Source organism: Cephus cinctus, unplaced genomic scaffold (assembly GCF_000341935.2).
Source record: "Cephus cinctus unplaced genomic scaffold, Ccin1 Ccin1_scaffold0401, whole genome shotgun sequence".
NCBI lineage: Eukaryota > Metazoa > Arthropoda > Insecta > Hymenoptera > Cephidae > Cephus > Cephus cinctus.
The window spans coordinates 753,145-774,287 of NW_014333085.1; the positions used below are offsets into that span (position 1 = coordinate 753,145).

General features: G+C 41.6%; 1 protein-coding gene and 1 long non-coding RNA gene across 5 annotated transcripts in view; one reads left to right on the plus strand and one right to left on the minus strand.

Moving 5' to 3' along the window:
- The window catches only part of LOC107267441 (metabotropic glutamate receptor 7), a 77,081-nt gene that overhangs the window by 27,639 nt on the left and 28,299 nt on the right, over window positions 1-21,143 (minus strand). For all 4 annotated transcript variants that reach the window (XM_025084564.1, XM_015739178.2, XM_025084563.1 and 1 more), the window contains exons 4-6: window positions 16,655-16,786; window positions 12,968-13,147; window positions 5,566-5,735 (exon numbers count right to left, since the gene is read on the minus strand). In XM_025084564.1, the coding sequence (XP_024940332.1) occupies window positions 5,566-5,735; window positions 12,968-13,147; window positions 16,655-16,786 (482 nt within the window). The remainder of the gene's footprint in view (window positions 1-5,565; window positions 5,736-12,967; window positions 13,148-16,654; window positions 16,787-21,143) is intronic.
- On the plus strand, window positions 12,536-13,095 carry LOC112494292. The gene is made up of 3 exons (XR_003059565.1): window positions 12,536-12,583; window positions 12,707-12,912; window positions 12,981-13,095. It is a non-coding gene; the product is annotated as an uncharacterized LOC112494292 (long non-coding RNA).

A 21,143-nucleotide genomic window follows, 5' to 3' on the forward strand; every position in this document is an offset into this window, starting at 1 on the left:
GGGGGGGGGGTAAGATCCCTAAATTCAAATCATCCCTCTGGCAATTTTGGGTCCACGTGCAAAAGTTTCACTTAAAAATGACCAGATGCGAATAACCAGGGACGGAGCAAGGTTCGACATTAAAGGGGGCACTGTTTGCTAATACCCTGTATATCGTCTATATATAAGCAATACACCTATATATAAATATCTACAGCCTAGTCCAGCCCCAAGGGTTAAGTACGTGGAGATGGGTGCAGTGACTGACGTCAATCAGTTTGACACATGAGTGACGTCTTGTAGGAAAATCGAAAGGGGATAAGAATGTGGCTGCCGTCCAAGTAAAACGAGATTGTGTCAATCGCGGGAAGATTCGGCTGCTGAGAGAAAAATCAATAGGATTTTTTTTTTTCCTACAAAAATTTACCTCAAATTTATTTTGTCCAATTATTAGTTATCCTTTTTGGTCCCTATCGATGCTGGTTATATTTTTCATATGACTATAGTACCGTCGGCTGGTACACGGATACAAGTGGACGATGCCATTCTTGGGTACTTACCAAAATATTTGATCAGCCTCCGTAGCTTATTTGTCGAATGCCATTTTGTGACGGATACACCAACCTGACAGACCTTCCCTAGTTGACGTTCGCTATGTCACTAGGGGCTCAAGTATGTCGACCATAGGCATTGTGGTCCTTTGATATACCGCCTTTACCCCCTTTGGCAGCCATCCTCGGGCCCCAAAGAAATGTTTTCCTTACCGCGACACCCTTCAAGTGCGTTTACCCTGTCGAAGCATATCCCACTGTGTAAACTCGCCCATATACGTTCTGGCAGTTCTCAATTTTCAGCCGCGTACAAGTTTTAAGTACACGCGTGAGCATATATCTTGTTACGTATTGACGAAGCTATTAAGAGTCACGTGCATGAATAATACCAATTTTTGAATTGACATTAAATTTACTAGAAACTTTTTTTTCTTCTCGGTCCACATCATTGACTTACCCGAGGCACTGACTGGGTTTGATAAAGATAAAAAATTTGTTTACACTTTCAAAAATAATACCTCGTCCAGATAACGCGCTCAGACAAATGATAAGAGTTGCAGTGACTTCGAGCGTGTGATATCTATCAGCAGCGCCGACCGGATGTTCACTGGACCGAAAAGTCTCCAGGTCCCCCGTCGCATAGGAAGCTGGTTTATTCGTGTGCGGAGGCAGATCGATGAGAAAACGGCAATGGTCACGCGAAACGTATAACGGCACAGGGCAAAGCTTTCGGATACTTCGTCCACGTGATGGCATTGTCCGAGACGCAACTAACGCGGAAGCCTGGACTTCTGGCTAGTTTCAAATGGATCACCGGGTAGAGATATCTGTACGATATGGGTTTACGTGCGTGATTAGAATATCATTCTGGAGGCTGCTTGTACGAGTGGATGGGGAAACTAAATTTGTATCGATAAAAGATAATATTTATGTAATTCCACCAGAGTGACGTAAACGCTTGTTTCGATTCGAAAAAAGAAAAAGAAGAAAAAAAAAAAAGAAAAAAAAAAGGTACGTACGATCTCATTAAATATAACCCAAGATAACATTCGGGAAAGGACCACGGCATATGTTCTGGGAATGTCCTAAGAATGTCCTGGAGATACGTTAATCCAGGAAGGATACGTGGTGCCCTAGCCAACGGATAGGAACGATGAATAAATGTATCCCATAACCACGTATAGGATGTATCTCGAATATTGAAAATACGCGCGGAGAGGTATGCTTGAATTGTAATATATTCGTAAGAATCTGGAATTCGATATTTTCCCCGAGGAAAGTATTTATTTTCTTTATTTTCGAAGTCCAGGAGCGCGGCTAGCGCAGCGAAATGGCTCGACTTCAATTTCCCGAGCATGAGCTCGCAAAGTCATGCGGCAGGTACTGTGGGGGGCTGTGGGGGGCTGTGGGGCACATGAATTCCGACGAAAGAGTCCCGACGAGAGAGATTAGAAATAAAAGGACAGCCCCAACCGAAAGAAAGTATAGCTTCTCCATTCCTTCCGGCGGCAAGTTTGAAAATTAATTTGTTGAATACTTTATTAGACTTATTCGTTTCCCTTTACCAGCAATAAAGGCACATTGAGAGGCTTACACGAAGGGCAAAGTTAAGAAGACATTTTAATAAGGTTAAATTCAGCCCAGCAGCGCACGATTCCTTATAACCAGTAGGATTCACCCCAGGAGTCCCGGAGCTTACTCGAGTAAAGTAGCGAGAAGGGATTTGCCGTGTGGCACAAAGGTAAAAGGGAATTTCAAATTAATTTGACATCCGGTATAGCGGGAGGGAGAAAGACAATGGTAAGCACCGACAATTTTACCTGTCCGATATAAACACCTGCTCCTCCCTGTAAGACGTTAATAAGTTTTCCCTTAGGCTACATCCCCCCCCGGCTGAACGTGTCCTTATAGTCTCCTGGCAATACTACTTGGCAACCTATCGGCGAGTAAACATAAAAGTTATACAGCTCCAGCCGGAGAGACCTACGACTGCGCGCAGCCTGTGGACGCTACATAGAAACGCTTCCAGCCACTCGCGAGACCCGGAACGGGATTGGCTGATCGTTTTGCTTAAGCTTCAAAATCCCTAGGACAATCATAGCCAGGAGCTGACCCCAGACTAACCTTGGATTTATGGCGGCCGTTAAAATTTCTACGTGTATCTATTTTGCCTGAAGAGCATTGTATATTCCTATACGTTGTTCGAATAGAGTTATTGGTGGATTTGTGTATATACCTGCTTGGACGGACGTGTGCTCTCCGCGAGGAGGAAATCTGGAGAGACGGGATTCGCCCTCTATTTGTGATTTTCGTTTACCTAACGAATTGCCAGGATTTCGGGAGCAGCATGAATCCCATGGATTATACGATTTGCCTGGGGAAATTCTGTCTCGGAAGACAAAGGACGATCGTGATCTAGATTCTTATGGACTTTCAGGATTTATTTTAATAGTAATTATTCAGCAAGTAACATTTTTTTTTTTTCCTTCAAAATTTGTGTCAAAAATTCCATTATTCTTAAGAGCGTGAGAAAATTCGAGTTACCGATAACATCCCTCATTTTTCTATATCCAGGTTCAATTTAGGGTTAGGATTGTCAGAGGTCACGTGACATTTTGGCTCGGAGGGAAAATCCGGGAATTACGTAATTCAAAGGGCGTCCTACTACGCGTAAGGGAATCCAATGGACGCTCGAGGGAATGAATTTTATTTAAATTAAAACTTCCTGTCTTAAGTCAGTCGTGATTAAAAGCTTGTTTCAAATTTCATCTGGTCCCGAAGACATTCAAAAATCCCGCGCTACGCATCCAGTTTCGACGCGCGCAATAAAACTGCCATTTAGTCGAGACAGTTAATTAGGGCTGGGACTGTGTAAAATGCGAGACTGTAAACACTGGAATGAGAAATAGAACGTAGCTCGGTACATGGCCACGTGTTCGTGCGCCGTATTTAATGTTTTACCCGAACGTGTAATTTCTCCGTGAATTCTCGTCCGACGGGATTCTCGGCGCAAAGTACCGAAAAACATTTGAAACATTTGAGTTTACAGTTTCAGGACTATTAGCCTCCTTCAAAGAGTTCTCCTCGAGGTAAGCGCAGCGCCAAATGGAACTCCACGTTCATTCATTTATCCCTGTGAACTAGCCTTTAGCTTCGGGCATCATTTAACTCGCAGTCGACCTTCTATGACATTCTTTGTTCGCGTCCCCGAAGTTTCGTCATTAAAATTTATTATTCCACGTCATTATCAAAGATCTACGCAAACCCTCAAAGTTTCGTGGCTCTAGCTCGTCCATATTTCTATGGATATCCATAATCTTTGTTCCTCGTGAATTACATGCCAGAATATATAGGAAAACGAGTGTAGTGAAAAGGCATGATTATAGAGATGAACAGGGAAATGCTCGACGCTACGGTTTTAACCGCCACCAAAATCCGCTAAATCGTAGCGGCGAGTCCGCATGTGGGATTTTGTGATCATCCTCTCCGTTGACAATGCGCGTCCGTCGTAGCCGAGCTACTCGTGACACTGATGATTAAGTCGTATACGAATTCCAATGTAGACGACGCATACATCATGGACACAGAACGCCGTAAACCATCCGTGAAGAACACAGGACTGAAGTTAGCTCCTTAAATTCCGCAGGGCAAATAGAATGAAGATGATTACTTGAATAACTACGGTATCGCAAAAGAGCCTGGCTCCTTAGTACCATTCGTTCCATCTGATAATGGCGCCATTATTAAACTTCGCAATACGGTGCTTAGTCGCTTCAAAATTTTCGACCAAGTTTCATCACGATTCGATTGTCTGGGCCATAACGAAAGACCAGAGTCGGAGGTATTTCGAATGAAACTCAAAATATAAAGTACGTCAAATAAATTTTTTTACGTAATGAAATTCCTTCAAAAAATATACACCACAAATTTTTACTACTAATTTTCAATTTTCTTTTATGATATATCTAAAAATAGACTAAAGCAAATCCTTATAAGCATTCCAGTCGTCACAACAAATCCTCTGTCTCGTATAGTCAAAGGTTTAAGGCCATTCGCAACTAAACGATGCATTTAACCGTCACGAGCGTCTAGGCCGTCAGTTAATGGAGACCGATGAATACTGCCTTTACAATTAAGATGATCGTCTACCCGGATGGCCATTGTTTCCGGTAGAATCACTTTCGATTAATTTCGTCCATCCTCCATATCCACGTATAGGGTAACGTGACTTGAACGACGCCAGGCGTCGTTGACTACCGTGACGTCTGTTTCTAATAGCCTTGCCAATTCATACCGACTATGTTAAATGTTTAATACTCTAAAATATAATATATACTGATTTACCACTGCCTCTCCCCTATCTCACTGTAAAGCAAGTCATAACTATAGAAGCCTATTGAAATTCTTTTAACAGACTGAATTAGCACCACACTATATAACTATGTGCACCACACTATAGTCTAATGGACTATACCCATTAAAGAAAATCTAAAAGGTTATTCATGTCTTTTATTTTATTTGTCTTTTTTAATACCAGAACTTTATAGCCATAATTCTTAAAACTGTTAGTTTTATAAGTTATTATCGTTACCTTAAAACGGAAAGAAATTTCTTAATTAATAAATTGCACAGTACTCGAGGTACTCTCGTTACTTTCCTAAATAACCAGGTACAGTATCGTACGAGCGCAAGGCTATTCTAGATACCCAAGAGTTACTTTATCATGTAATTTAATTATCAGTAATTTGTTAATAACTTTTCGTATTGCTTATGAACTCTTTACACGCGGTATTACACAGCCCTTTGTAAGCTATGACAAAAGGCTCAAGAAAATTTTTTTTAACGTATTATGATACAGAGACCATGTTATATTATACGGTTCCCGAAGTACAAACGACTTAAACAGTATTGATTTCATTATACGCGACAGTTAACAATGTAAACGTACGAATCGTATGAGCACTTTAGCTCCGTGTTATCATAATTACTTGGAACAATATTGACAAGAGTAAGAGTATATGTATACTGTGCTTACCTTATGTTGTCTTCATCGACGAAAAGAACGACGCCTCTGGCATTGTGCTTCGTACTGAGACGCTCTATGATTCTGTCGAAATCTTCTGGTCTGGCGTTGCGCAAGATTTTTTCGCTGACCGCCACGCATATATTGTACTCGGCGGAGAGAGCAATGAAACTTGCGATTCCCTGAAACAGAGAGTAAATAATATGTATAACGATTCTATGTTGTTAGATAAAAATTATATTTACGTTAAATATTATTTGTATCTCCGTCACCTCCTTTCGAGTATTCCAAGAATTCTCCGCCAAGGATGGTACTTGGCTGTCGAAGAGCAGCGCACGAAACGATAGACAGGAATTACAGTTGACACTGGATATATAGGCGTCTTGTATAGTCGCATTTCCCTTAAACTCTTTTTCTAAGGTATCGCGTCCTGAGGTAAAGACGAAGACTTCTCCTGGCAAATGTCCCCCATTGGGGATACAGCCATAAGGAAAAGGAAGGAAGGAAGACTTCTCAAACACTGTTTTGTATTTCACAGCACGCTCTTACCCGCTGTCTATCGAACGCTTGGTTATTACACTGAACTACATAGGAACTCTTCGTAATATCACTTTCTCTAGTCGTCACGTCTCGGAGGACTGGGTGCGTAATTATGCAGGCAGTCGACTGTATCGGATTTTCTTGATGAACTCGGAGTTTTGGCGTAAAGTGACGCAACGGTTCTCTGAGCATAGACACTTCTGCAGTGAATGACAAAGTTTCGTTACTTCGCCGACGCCATTTTCAAACTACGTATCGTTTGGGTTCGCGTCCGCTAACTCAATTCGATCCACGAAAATGTCTTTCCGAACGCTCCCTAGATGTCGACACTGTTATCCGCAGAGAAGCTCCACCATGTTGGAAAATCGAAAGTCGTTCACATCGATAGTATCGGAAAACGGGACTTTTATTGACATTGTCAAAGTTTAAAAAAGTTACTTATTTTCTTTTAATCGAAATAATACAAACTCGGCGATGCGTAAAATATCGTTACGTCTTTACGACATAACCTTACCTGTCATTATTGTTACAGCCAGTATATCTTGGTTCACCCAAGAAAAATATCTCTCACAATTACTTTTCTCTCTCAACAAAGACACGTATACCACATGTCTCATTACATATCCATATGCGACCTGAATTATTGAAACCTACCGACCAAGGACAAATCCCGTGCGTCTAGACATGCTGAACTGGTAGACTGTACTGAAGGTTGAAAAGGAAAACAAAATCGGAATCAGATGGAGTAGAGAGAAACGAATAAAGGTAAAAAAGAGAACGACGCTCGACATCGGTAAATGCGTCACGAGATTGAATTACGCAGTTAACTACCACGGGGCACAAAACGACCCCTTTGTTTCCCAATTTCTCACTCTACCAGTTTTCTCTCTCATTCTTATATACATATATATATTTATTTATTTCCTTTTCATCGTCACTCTTTTGCCTCTTGCCCACACTTCCCACTACTCCCCTACCTACGTCACGAACCCTCATTCGCTATACACATACTCCTGTCATTTTTTTAATACCTTTCTCCTTTGAAATTTTGATTTCTCTCCTTTTCCCTCAAATTATCAAACACACTCCACGCATGGTTATTATACGTTTATATTATATTTCCCGGGCTTTGATCGCACGTCAGTAAACCTCAGCACTGTTCGGACTGGCTGACTGAGCATTTCAGTATTTTCTCATATTTCCAAAAGGCTTGTGGGCACGTTGTGCTGATTTACGCTTTACTCAAATTCGCATCACTTATTTGATCGACTACACTAAAATAATGAATTTCATTTGTAAATCACGTGATACTTTCAGTTTCAGATTTATCCACAAATATCAATATGCTTTTTATCCCCGTAACGTGATTAACCCATAGTTTAGGTTATTCAAGATAATAACGTAAATTATAACGGTATTACCATAGGCAGTGGTAGGCACTGGTAAATAACGGCTACCTATTATATGCACTGGTTAGGTATGCACTGTTGAATCTGTATACGTACTGACTGCGGTTTACATGGGAAATTACTCTGGCGCCTCTTTACTACCTTCCGACGTTACACATAGCAGCTACTGGGTGTTGAATTATATTTGCACATTTTATTTACAATGAATTTACATCCAGCGCCATTACTCCTGACGGTCATACATTTTCTGTTAACTCGCACACGAAAGGAATCTTTTATCAGATATCCCACCCTATTGTCTTTTTTTGTCATACAGTTAATCTTGTCTTGTGAACCGATTCAAGAGGATGATGTCTCATGGTTAGACTTTCAAATTCCCACCAACCTACTTTGTTTTCTTTCGTTTGGCTCCTCGGCTGCTTTCGTTCGTTCAGGCTTGGGGTGGTCCTTTGAATTCGGGACACGCACAGGGATTACTTGGAATTGGAGTTAAGACGATCTATTTTAATTTGGGAAAAATATAGGAGGGCGTTTTTTTTTATTGATTCTTACGCCACGTGTGAAACAAGGGTGTACGAGGAAGTAGGGTATATGGAATGTTGACGATTGTATCGATACTGACAACTATAGATATATACTTTTTGAGGAAGGTTCAAAATTATTACAAAATTGTGAAAAATATTTAAAAAGTGCTGCGAGAAAATTTATGGTGGAAAATATATAAATATATATATATATATATATAACCTCTACACGGGGATAGACTTTTCAGCTCCTTTGCTTCGTGAAATATGATTTCAATTTTCATACATGTATAAGGGACGTGTCTCCTGACATATAGTCCCTGTTGCTCGAGGCTACCCGGTAGAAGGAGTAAATTTGAGTATCGAAGTCAAAGTCGTCGCAGAAGCTATGTATACGTATAGGTGAAACGAAACAAGGTAGTTTTGTAAGGGGGATGAAAAGGCAAGGGTTGAAAAAAATTACATATCAAGTATCTAAATGAAATAATCGTTAACCTGCACTATAAGGGATGAGTAAAAAAGGGGGGGGGGGGGAAATAATAAGTCTAACAAAGGGACGGCCTGTTAACGAAAGTATATACATTTTGTAAAAGTGTCAAATGATACCGCACGGGTAAATGGGATGAAAAATTAGGGGTGGTTTTTAAGGGTTGCTCAGTGTATAAAAGAAGCAAGCCAAAATGCTAAGGGGCACTTTAAAGGCTGGAAAAGGTTAGGAAACGCGTGTATAAGGTTTACGAAAATTTCTTTTACCGTTTCCGGTTTACATCCCTTTGCCGTCGGGACGCTGGCGTCCTTTCAGCTCAAGGTTAGATAGAAAATTCAAGGACGGCTTAAAAAAATCGAACGAACCCACGGTGATTGATCGATATTACTTTTACTTGACGAGGTCGTTAAAAAGTTGGGGTGTCGAGGGAAAGTGATTTTTGAAAATATTTATTCAGGGGGGGAGGCACCCTCTTGGGCGCATTTGATAATCGTCTGGGGGATGGAGAAGGGTTACGCTTGGCAACCCTTAAAATTTATCCAACGCGATAAGGTACCGATCGAGTGACAACTGTGGAAGCCCTACGGCGAAGGGGCCCCTACATGTAGAGGCACCCCTGGGGGTTGTACGATTTTACATAAGGGATGGTAGCCCGTATAATTTTGTAAGAAGATCCGAAAATATCTTGTTATCGAAGAACAATTTTATAAAAATCTTTCGTCCCCTTCGACTACCAGTGACAGTATCGACTGACATACGGATTTCACGTGTAATGATCGGAGACAGCAAATTGGGGCTGAATAATTGGATTTGTCATTGATTTAATTTATGACCGAGTAATCCAATACTCCATTTTATAATTTACTGTACGTTTTTCTTGGTTTTCCTTATTTTTACTTATCCTCTTCTCCCTCTCTCTCTTTTTTTTTTTTTTTTTTTTTTTTTTTTTTTTTATTATTTTCCTAAAATCCCCAGCTTCGGTATACTTCGTATCCGACGGTACTCGTCGCTTTCATCCCTTTCGACTCCTTTCATCCGCCCACGGAGATAGACGCTTCTCCGGGATCCCGGGGATTCCCCGTTGAGATTGAGAAACGAAATTTCATTTCGCCCGACTGCCAAACCGATGAAAGACAGTCGGCCGTCTTAACTTTATCATCCACTTGAAATACACACCGCTTTTACTTTTTACCTCTTTCTTCCTTTTTTCCTTACCCTCAATTTTTCACCAGCTTCTTACACGTTCTCCAATACGTCTGAGATAACGGTAAATCCCTGTACATTTACCCATAAAAAATTACGCGCATTACAAAATTTTCGTAAATTGTCCAAAAATCGGTCTACGCGACACTGACGCTTCTGTTGATTAATAAAAAAAAAAGTTCGACGCGACAAAGTAATAAATTATTTTAATTAAAGACAAATAATCGCACGCAGTAGCAAACCAAACATTCGATTGGCTGCCGATCGAAGGATTCCTGCCAATTAATATCCGGCCAAAGTAAACATAACCAATATTTCACCACCACCACCCCCCCTCCCCAATAATATTACAATATATATGTAATATCCTTCAGAAATGTTAGCTGATAACAAATCTTATCAATCCTATCGGAATCCTCGAGCGCCGTAATGCAAAACTCGGTTAGCTACAGTCGTTTCGCTGTATTGCATAGGATTTACATAATGGACATACTATGTACACTTGTACAGTCACCGCATAAACGCTATGAATGTCTAGTCCCCATATAAGTACATAAATGATTATCATAGGGGAATTATTCATTGCAGCTTGGTGCCAGTTATCGCCTACGTTCAGGGTGCTAAATGGACAATGGTCATAGGGCGAGATATCTCTGTGCTATATAACCGTATATATATATATATATATATAGTCATAATTTTTGGTCTCATGCGAATCGCGATAACTGGACATTGAATTACTACTAGAGAGTACTAGAGAGTCAGGGTTGACCAGGATGTTGAGAACAGTGGGAGAAAAAACAATTATTTTCTCTACGCAGGGTGAGAAAAAATAAATTCAGCCGTGGATTAACGAGGGGTCGCATTGAATAACGAAGGGATGCATTTTTGTTTTATTTATATTTCTTCCTTTCACATTGGACTCATTATGCGTCTGTACGATTGGGAGAATCTGAAGCCCATGATGAAATAAAAAGGGGGTGCAAGAAGCTCTGGGCTTCGAAATGGGAACGGAATGCGTGGACTGTGTTACCAGGGCTGCGTCGGCCGTCGGCCTTTGGCCTTTGGGCCAGGGCTGGGACAGCCCTTCGGGATTTGTGGCTAATTGATAGAATTTCGTTCTAATGGAATTTCGAGGCTCTGCCCTCTGTGTCTCGTGTCTTCTGGAGATAAATTAGGGCTGATTTCTCCGCGTCTTGGTAGCTTCAACGGTCCCGGCTAATTTTTATTTCCCTGCTCTAATTTTGCATCCCTCGACAGTGGGTTTGGTCCATTCGCGAGGGTGCCTGATCTGGTCCCGTGCGATTGGCAAACTAAAGCAGTGGGTGCGTGTCTTACCGTTAGGGGATGATGATGATAGTGGTTGTAATGATATAAGGGACGATGTCACGAAGGACCCCTACCTGTTTCTCGGCAGGTGGTGCTCTCTAACGGGGGTCCAAAGAAAGTGGGTCGAGCAGACTCACGCAATTGTCGAGGAGACTGAGCTTCGTTAAGTAATTTGCTCGTTAGGGAAGGTTCTCTTATTTAAAGATGGCAGATCTTAACATTTATACCCTCCTGGCCCGCCGTCCTTAGACTTTGGCCCTCGTTTCCTCCGCGCATTATGTATTTTTCCTTCTCCATCGCGGATTCTCGGTTTTTCCAATTAGGGCTCGAATGGGCCAATTCCCACGATTTATTTCATCCCTTAGCCTTGGTGTCAAGATGAATCTCGTTTATAAACATATTTGATGCCTTATTGACGACCGACCTTCAAGCGACTGTAATAGAATTACAAAACAATTTTTTAAATTTTCATTTCTCAAAAAAAATTTCATAATTTTTTTTCTCTCCTTTTCGTCTTTGACAGTGAAATACAATTAGGTTGCCCCAACAGTAAACTGTCAGGGAATCCTAATCAGCGGCAGTGAGGCACTTTTGCAAAAGGACAAATATTATGATGAAAATCTCCATTTGAGATCCATCATCCGGCTGTCCAAGGGTGAGTAACTTGAATTTAATCGAGTTATCCAAGAGATTGCGAATAACAATGCCCTAAAGGTCTGTCAATAAGGAACGTTGATTACTTAAAAAAAATTCAAATTCATTAATTCCGCCGATAAAATGGCATTGCCAAGAAATTCATCAAATCCCGAGAACAAGAAATTGTCCCCAAGCGACTAAAATCGCCGTTAGCCCAGGGCTAGGTGATTCTACGTGTCTGAGATAGCCCAACTCGATGCTTTTCAAACGGAGATACAAACTTCCAAATATCCCACGACCATTCCCGGATGAAACGCTAAATAATCTCCATCAACTTTCCTGGCTCGTGGATAAACGATGGAATATCGAGATTGAAAAAAATCCCCATGACGTTTACGCAGTCTCGAACAAATGAAAGATACAAAAAAAAAATACTAAATACGCCTAGGGGAATATGAGGTGGCCACTGCGCATGCGCGTTACCTTCGCTACGTCACTCCATCCTTCGTTTACTCCCTCTTCATCCCGCTCTCCCGCAATTTCTTGTCGATGCTTCATTATGAATACGAAAAAGGAGAAAAAGAAAGAAAAAGAAACAAGAAGAAACGAAAATAAAACCAAGACGACTCCTACTGATTAAAGCACCGCCGTCGGATATACAATCCGGCGTCGCGCGACGTTCCGACGCTTCTTCCCCGCCGAAACACCCTTAACGTTTCTCTCGATTCGAGACGCGCGATCTTTCCTCGCATTGACAATGCAAGCTAAATTCACTTTAGAACAGCGACACCAGCGCCACTCCGCCATCTAGACTTCTTCCATGGTACTATTCATATTCAAGCCCTGCTGACTCTAGTACCGAGACCATGACGTACCAAGAGACGTCTATTGTCTGTATTCCTGTAGGTAAATAGATTTTGAAACAAGGTATCAGATTACCAACATATCATCAGTACATACACCCACGATTACCGAGCGCTTGGATAGAACAAGAACCTAACCTAACCTTAACCGTGTAATTGCAGTAGCATCGCATCAGTAACTGCAAGCTTCTCTGCCAAGGAGGAATCTGACCATTGTAACGAGCCATTACGCTAATTAGCAGCTGTTCATCAGTCTACAAGCACCAACCACGTGACCCAGACAATACGCAGGTTCAAGACACAAGTCATTTTGGAAATGCCTGAAGGAACAACCTCCGGCCCAATCCTAATCATGGTCCTAGGCCCAAGTGAGTAATTTTCATTTATTTAATTCATACACATACTATGCAATACTAATCTCACCTTCTCCCCGTAGTCACCCTCCACTGCCACTGTCGATACGTATTTCCATCCCAGGATATGTATAACCTCCACCATCGCCTGGGCCTGAAAATTATCTGGTGGCACCACCCTGCTGAAGTACTCGTAACGACTCTTGTCCGAGAGTTCGATGCTGGTGGAGGCATAGCTCAATTGAGGAATCTGAAAGAAAAAAACAAAGAAAAAAAAATGAAGTATCCACACAGCCAGTACCAGCAAAAGGCTTTCTTCTTTATCTTTCGTCACAATAAAAAGGGAGGAAATATATATACAGAGATAAAAAATAAATATTGCTCGATCCTCATCAGCCTAACGAATAACAGTCCTACTCTGTAAAGAGGAATAGAGGAAAATAGAAAAAAAAAAAAAAAAATGAGTTTTTCTTATCTATCCGCCGTATTAGCAAAGTTATAGATAGCGAAGATGACAATTTACTAAATTGTCAAAGTTCATTAAACCAGAAGTGGCTTACGGTGGATTCGGACCGTTAGCGAGGAAGCTTTTCGTGAAAAGGCACATAGTCACCGGTAGATACGATAAGAGGATAATAACGGTGATAATGGTACCGCCAAAAGGACAATCGTATCTGAACGTAAGGATCTGCGTTACTACTACAGTTTTCGCCGTTTCGACCTGCCTCCCCAAATTCTCCTAGGTTCCGGCGAACGACGTCACTTTTACTACCTCAAGCCAAGTTTCCATGGCCAAAAAGTAAGCACCAGCAGCACAGTGCACTCGTATCTCTCTGATGTATTGTGTTATTTCAGACAACCCACCGGGGTTGCTGTATGTGCGGGTTACGTAACGCCGAGGCTCGTGGACCAAAAGCAACTTTCCCATTAGGCTGCTTCTCGTAAAGCTCGATATCTCGAAGCCAACGAAGCATGGGTATGTGGCTACAGATAAGTATATATATATATATATATATATATATATATATGCGCAAATGATATGGAGATTCATAAAAGCACATACGTGACACGGTTGAGCGGAACGACATACGTAGTGCAGGGATGCAACCTGGAAATTTTTTGATACTTTTATTTCAACCCTGCATATTTTGACAAAAGCTAGAAAAGCACGTGGCTCGTGTAATGCTTGCCTGTGTGGAAGCTTTTTGTGCTCAGAGATATATTTCACTGTTGGAGGTATATACGTTAAATGAGTGATAAACAAACGGCTGTGTCGTAGATGGATAAAAAAGATGTATACCTTTATTGGGCATGAAAGGAAGTTACGTCATTGGAGATTGTAAGCCTGGGTTAATCCATCGTAAATTATTGACGAGTTATTGGTATTTCGCGTGGAAGAGCTTTCGCGCATGCTAAAGCTCCGGGCTGGCCGTCGGTATCGAATTTGAAATCACGCTGGGGGACGAAGGACCCGTGTAAAGGATTAAGATGGATCTGAAAGCTGCTGTCTGTTTATTCGACGTCAAGGAATATATATATATGTATAAAATTGGATGCTTGTAGATGTATACAGATATATCGAGGGAGGTAGATGGATAAATTTCTAAAACGGAGCAACGGAAACTCAAGCCAGGGGTATAATCACTGAGGATTTTGATAGATTGTCTTATTTTTATACACGCGATACTGCCCTGGGATACAGTCTGCTCCTTTCGGATGCTGCGCAGATGATCGACACGCTCAGACCATTGTGTTCTTTGGCATTCGGATGGCGAGCTTAAGATAGTCGGAGCTTTTGTTAAGCAACAAAATGGCGGCTGTGCTGGAACGCGTCTGTTTCATCTCGTTTGGCAGTTTCGCGAACTTTTGATATGGGATGTAATTAGAATTTTTTCTTTTTTTGAAAATTTTTTTTGGATTCCCTATATTTTATCGGCCCCTCTACCCGAATCGAGGGAGCACTGTTTTGAATGGCGTCTGCGTGCCTTTGTCCAGTCCAATAAAACTGATACGAACCAGCAGCACGTAGAAAGAGCAGGTTAAATAAAAGCAGCGGCGAAATCGCCAAATTTCAAAAGTAACCTCGATCCCATCAGGCAGAATCCCTATGCGTGAAGGTAGCGAAGGTGGCGAAGGTGGTGAAAAGTTTTATTCTCAAAGGAGATAAGAGAATTTACGTCTTACTGTGAATTACGTGAATTCTAGGATTTCCAAAAATAAATTCCAGTGTTTTTGGCTTTCGCGATACAATTAAATTTGTTATTTATGGCTGTTTCCGGCGCCATTGACTCGTAGTTATCTCTGACTTTCCTCTTCCCCCCAAGAAAAATACTTCAAGACTCAGGCTTACTTTTGGACAGGAGAGAGAATCGAATTTGTTCCTTTCTCTTATACAGGAATAAGGCATAAGTACGGCGGCGAAGGACTTTGCAGCTTTTGTGCTTCAATCGCGCAGGACGAGCAGCGTGCAGCCTCGAATTCTATTAATTTAATCAGGGCGACTCGTAAAGCCCGCAAAACGACTGGACCCCAGGGGGTTTTGTCTCCGAGATGAAGAATCATCAAGGGTCGGATTAAGGGTGGCTGTCCTGGGTGAGGCTGCAGTAGTAGGATATACATTTTGGAAATACGTCACCTGCGAAGGGAACATCGAAGGGACGTTCGATAAAGTAACTTGGTTGCAGGGCTTGTTTTTATGGGAGAAAAATATTAATTCACCCGACCAATCAATTTTTTCGATAAAATCAAAATCAATATTATCAATCTACACATTGATTTTATATTTTCCTCGTCGACGAAGCAATTATTAATCGTTTAACAATTTTCAATAATCGTCCATCCTCTTTGCGGATATTAATTAATATAAAAAAAAAACTTTACCATAGAACAATTATATTAATTCCCATCTGTAATTTCATTAATGACAGTCCAACCCTGATCAATCATTATCAATCATCATCGGTATTGTCTCTGCGTTACACGTGAGAGACATAGAAAAGGAAGACGGATCATCCCCCGTAATATACTATACCTAATGTACACACAATATACCCAGCGTGCCGGCACCCTAATTATCAACTGAGCAAAAAGCAGCCCTGTTACGTAGACCAGATACCAGGAACGTTAAGTCCTCTTCTCACGTAGGAGTCACTCGGCGACGTTCGAGTGTCATATCGTTTAATCGCACTTGATTAAGTTTCGTCGACCAGCTGACAAAAAGTGGCAGCTGCTTCGTCTCATCCAGTTGGCGAACCGACTGGCAGTTCGCACAAAGAAACAGGATTCGTATAGACAGTGTACAAGAGAGGAAAGTGAATGGGATTGGGACGACTGACCTTAATTTTTGAATGAGCGATAAAGGTCACTGTTGAGGTCCATAAGATTGAAGATTGAAGATTGAAGATTTAAGATGCAGATAATACGAGGTCCAGACTTGACAAAATCGATAAGATAATTCTGAGATTGAACACGTGTCCAATCTTCTGTCTCCCTTAAGCCACGTGGCTGGCAGGTTGGCTGGACCTTTGAGAAAGTGGCGACGTTGCCACACATAAACTGCCCAACTGTCGCCTCGTGGAAACTCCTGCGGTTATCGCTGGCAAATTTACAATTCCTTCGCGAGGTCCCCAAGTGCTTTACTCGTTAACAAATATTTAACGCCAAGAACGACAGATGGCGGTAGAGGTATAATTCCATAGGAACCTTTTTTTCTTTTCCCTTCGTCTTTCTACGCTCTTTTGATGCTCTTATTATTTACCTTGAATAATCGTAGAATGTTGGCAACCATGATCGACACTACGCTGAACGACGCTCCGATTACTCCTGTGACTGGTTTGTGCGGCACGTAAATTGGCGGCTTGCCATTCTCGCACTTGTATTCCGACATATCCTGAAACAAAAATAAAGATGCCGGAATTAGTTATCAGATTCTGGCCTTGCGTAGATAACGCCATTTAAATTTTCAATCTCCCACGTGGCTGGCGCTTCGAAACGAAGAGCCTGGCATTTTCAATGTGCCCGTTTTCATTATCGTTTTGTTTAAGCAAACGTAACGGCTCGTTGCCTGCGACGAATTAATGCACTCGCTGACGAATTAATCGTACGGTCATATGCATTGACCGGTGCATTCGGTGCATTCGGTGCATCCTGTTTCCCATTGCACCAGTCTGCGTATCTGCATACCGTACGAGACCAATTTCAATGGAATTTACTGCATGCCTCCGACTCTCCATTAGCATCAAGTATTTTTTAGATTTTACTATTTTCATTAAATTATTCTTTTTCTTTAACTTGCTACTGTATGGATTTTTTGAGAATTTCCAAATTCCCGGAACAAGACACCATTATTATTATGATTAATGGCCGGATGCCCACTCACCCTGGATTTTGTATAACGTCTGTATCAAAGGGACGAAAGATCCTAACGAATAATAAAATTGTAAATAAAAAGACGAGTATATATCTATATATATATTGCTACAGTAATTTTTGTTTCCTTATCTACCAATATACCACGTATTACGAACTTACTGCTCATATACCTCCCTATGACATTTCGAATTTCCCTCATTTGCCAAGTTCATTTAATAACGATTTACATCCGTAGGGTATATCCTAATATCGATTCCTACCCCACCACGTACCGACGTACTTTTATCAAGAACGTAGCAACGTTTCGATGAAATATGCGACATTGCATAAAAAGAAATTCCCTATACCTGAATAATGCATGTTAAAGTATCCATCGTGGATTTCTATGTTGAAACGGCAGAAAGACATTCGCCCACCAAGGCCGACGGACAATGATATACGTGGGCAGGTAAAAAAAAGGGATGAAACGAAAAAAAAAATTGTAAGGTTGAATAACGTTAAGGGATCATGCAGAATAAAAAAAAGGTCTTGATCCAAACCAAGGGAAATCAAAATTCCTATTCTTCCGATATGCCAGCCAATAGTTGGGTCCGTGAAAACTTTCGAGCACTTTTTACCGATGGGGTCGGAGGGCATTTTTTTAAAATAAAAAGAACCTACAAATTTTCGTATACGATTAAAATTCTGTTATCCAACAGATTTCTTCTATCTCCGAATTACTTAACCTTATCAGCGTTTTACATTTAACTTTGACTTAATCTACATTATTATATTATATTTAAAAAAAACATTACCTAAAGATACCCAATAGGATTTACTCGCCACTTATTCTTTGGCTGATCCTCAAAAAGCCATTACGGTCCAGAAATTAATGAAATCCAATAAAGCCAAAGGCTTGTCGTCCCTTTCATGTGTCTACTATAGAGATGAATTTCAAGCAGGTAGTTTCTATATAGAGCGCAGCTACAGCGACGCTAATGAAACTCTTTTCCCTTGTCTTTTAGCCATCAAACTTTAAGCCAGTAAATTGATCCGCTGTCATTTGCCGGCTAAGCCGCGTATCTCATCTATAATAGAAGTATACACGCGTCAAATGAGGGATTCTTTCAAGATTGTTTTTTTGCAAAATTCCCAAATGATTTTTTTTCATTGATTAAACTTTCTACCTTATCAATAAAATATCATTAACTATCGATATACCGCAGTATGGATACGTACAATATTGTTGAGTCGGACTGTACCAGTCGAATTCCCGCAGGCACCGAGAGCCAAAAGTCCTCTGAGCTCCGAACCAGCCAGCTCGTTGTTGTTATTACTTTCCGCCGTCCTTATCACTACATCGACGTATTTCCCGATAAGCATCGTCGACTGAATTGAATTCGATGAATTTTTCTTTATCGAGCCGATTTACAGGAAATAACTTCTAAGGAGGTTTGACACCCAACTCAAGTCGAGGTTCCACCCTTAGATGTCTTTCATCTTCCTTCCGAGTTCCTCGCGATCTGCCAGCGGGAAGAGATTCGCGCGGAATGAAACCCCAGCGCCATCCGACGTGCCACCCCGAACCTTTGGGATTTCAAATGAAACGTAGCCACGTCAGGCGAACAGATCGACACGAGGCTGAGAATTTTCTTTACGGGCAGATTGGCATCTGTTATCGATGACTCGATAGCGAGAAATAGGGGATGAAAGAGATATACAAAAGTATGCGCCTAAAAGAATAATAGATGCCCGAGCGTACAGCTTCATTCAAAACTGAAGAAACGTGTCTACCGGCTCGACATCACGGGGGTGGGTTTTGAAGCCCTTGTAAAAATATTGCAATAAGTTGAGCGCTGAAGTGCCAGGGGGATGATGGATATCGGAATATTAGGAATGGTCATCCGCCCTTATCGATCGGAAGACAGCTGGTGTCGTTCATCCCTTAAGAAAGGGTGGCGCTACTGCGCCCGGTATTACCAGGAGGGTTCGCCATGAGAGTCTTGCCTTATGGGAACGCTCGTATTTCGTTTTGAACCCTCCGAGATGGACCCCCCCCCCCCCCGGGGGGCTAAAACCATGAGAGTCTTGCCTTATGGGAACGCTCGTATTTCGTTTTGAACCCTCCGAGATGGACCCCCCCCCCCCCGGGGGGCTAAAAGCAGACGGCCGACTGAGCTCTAAACTTCGCTTCCCTTATATTCTGTTTACACTTTCTTTTTCTAGGTATATTCGTCCCTCTGACAAAAATCGCACACCCTTGGCCAAGGGTGGAAAAGCGATATCGAAACTCCGTCCTGAAATTCAACGGCCAATCGGTAAATCCTGCCAGGAGAGATGTTTCCGTTGAAATGTTTTTACCATGGTCAAGTATCACGAATCGACGTACAGTAGAAACCGGCGCCCAGTCATTCTTGACAGCTGTCAATTGCGTGACGTTGGTCAAGCACCGATTGATAAAATTCCATAGGCAACGGTTGGACAATGTACTGCGGTAACCGTTGGCAAGTCGCCAACGTAGTCGTAGTAGCGGGCGAGTGATAAAGTTCTTTAAATTCTCGAGTTTCCTATAGCTCCCGCGAGTGCGAGAGAGACGGAGCTATCGAGGATTACGCGCGCAAGACAAGGACGGACATACCGATTAGACAAATTCTAAGGTAGACCCCTTTCGATAATTGCTTATCCCACGAATACGTTATTGCAGGCTTCTTCTTAACGGATCGACATACGTGCACGATTTTAATTATATATTTATTTGTGTTAATTGATAAAACTTTTTTTTTTAATATTTATTTCTGTTTACCATCTTTTGAGTGACGTCAAAGAAAATGTGTTCTTTTGCAATATGGAATATCTCTCAATGGTGTTATGTCTGTTTGACAGCGTGACAGCTGTCAGATTTAGTAACAGTCGAGCTTGAGAATCAATTGATTTTTATGCATCATACTATATATATATATATATATATACTATACTATACATATGTAACATACGTATGTACAGGCATTCCAGTAAGAGCACGTGTCTTTAAAAGCGTGAAACAACAAGAGAAAATAAATAGGGAAAGGTAACAAAGGCGGATCAGCTGCCGGGACCTTTAAATTTCGAAAATGTCGGCAGCTCTGACAAGTCAATTGAAATTTTCAAAATGAGCTTCCTCCACGTAAGCCCCATTTGCGAAAGGCTACGTGTCCGGGACACGTGACCGAATTCAGTCCCAGTAAACTTCCTTTATCGATTACTGCCACTTCCCCCTTTAACTCATTATACGCATAAATTTTCACAGATCAACCCTTTCCCTTCGCCCCCGCAGCTGCACAAAAGTCAACATAATACGGACCGATCACCCGATCAGGCGAAAGATATCGATGAGAAAAAAGAAATGCATAATTTCGACTAACCCTCGCGTAAGCGTCATTGACAATAGTATCGATTAATTGGAGGGATGAAATTTTAAGGGTGTAAAAACAAATTACAATTAATCACAAGATCCGTTCTGATCTACGTTATAGGTAATTTTGTATCAGAATAAAAAAAAAAGAAATCACTAAGCATCCCCTATTTATCCACAACATGACGTCACACGCTCCTAGAAAGACGATACGTAATCAGCCCCAAAGTCGAATATTTTGTATCCTTCGTCCCTTATCTTGCCCCTTGAACGTTATGTCTGTTAGATACGAAGTCCGACAATGCGATCAGTCATGACACCCTGCCGGCTTTATCGGGCCACTTCTATTTCGCAAGCCCATTTCGCGCAAGCAAAAACCAATATTGCCAGGGCGAACTCCATAAATTCCATCAGAGCGCCGGGGCAGCTGTTGGTTAAGGGATGTTAGATTTTTTTCCCTCCCCTCTCTCTCCCTCTCTCCCTGCGACCCCCCCCCCCCCCCCCC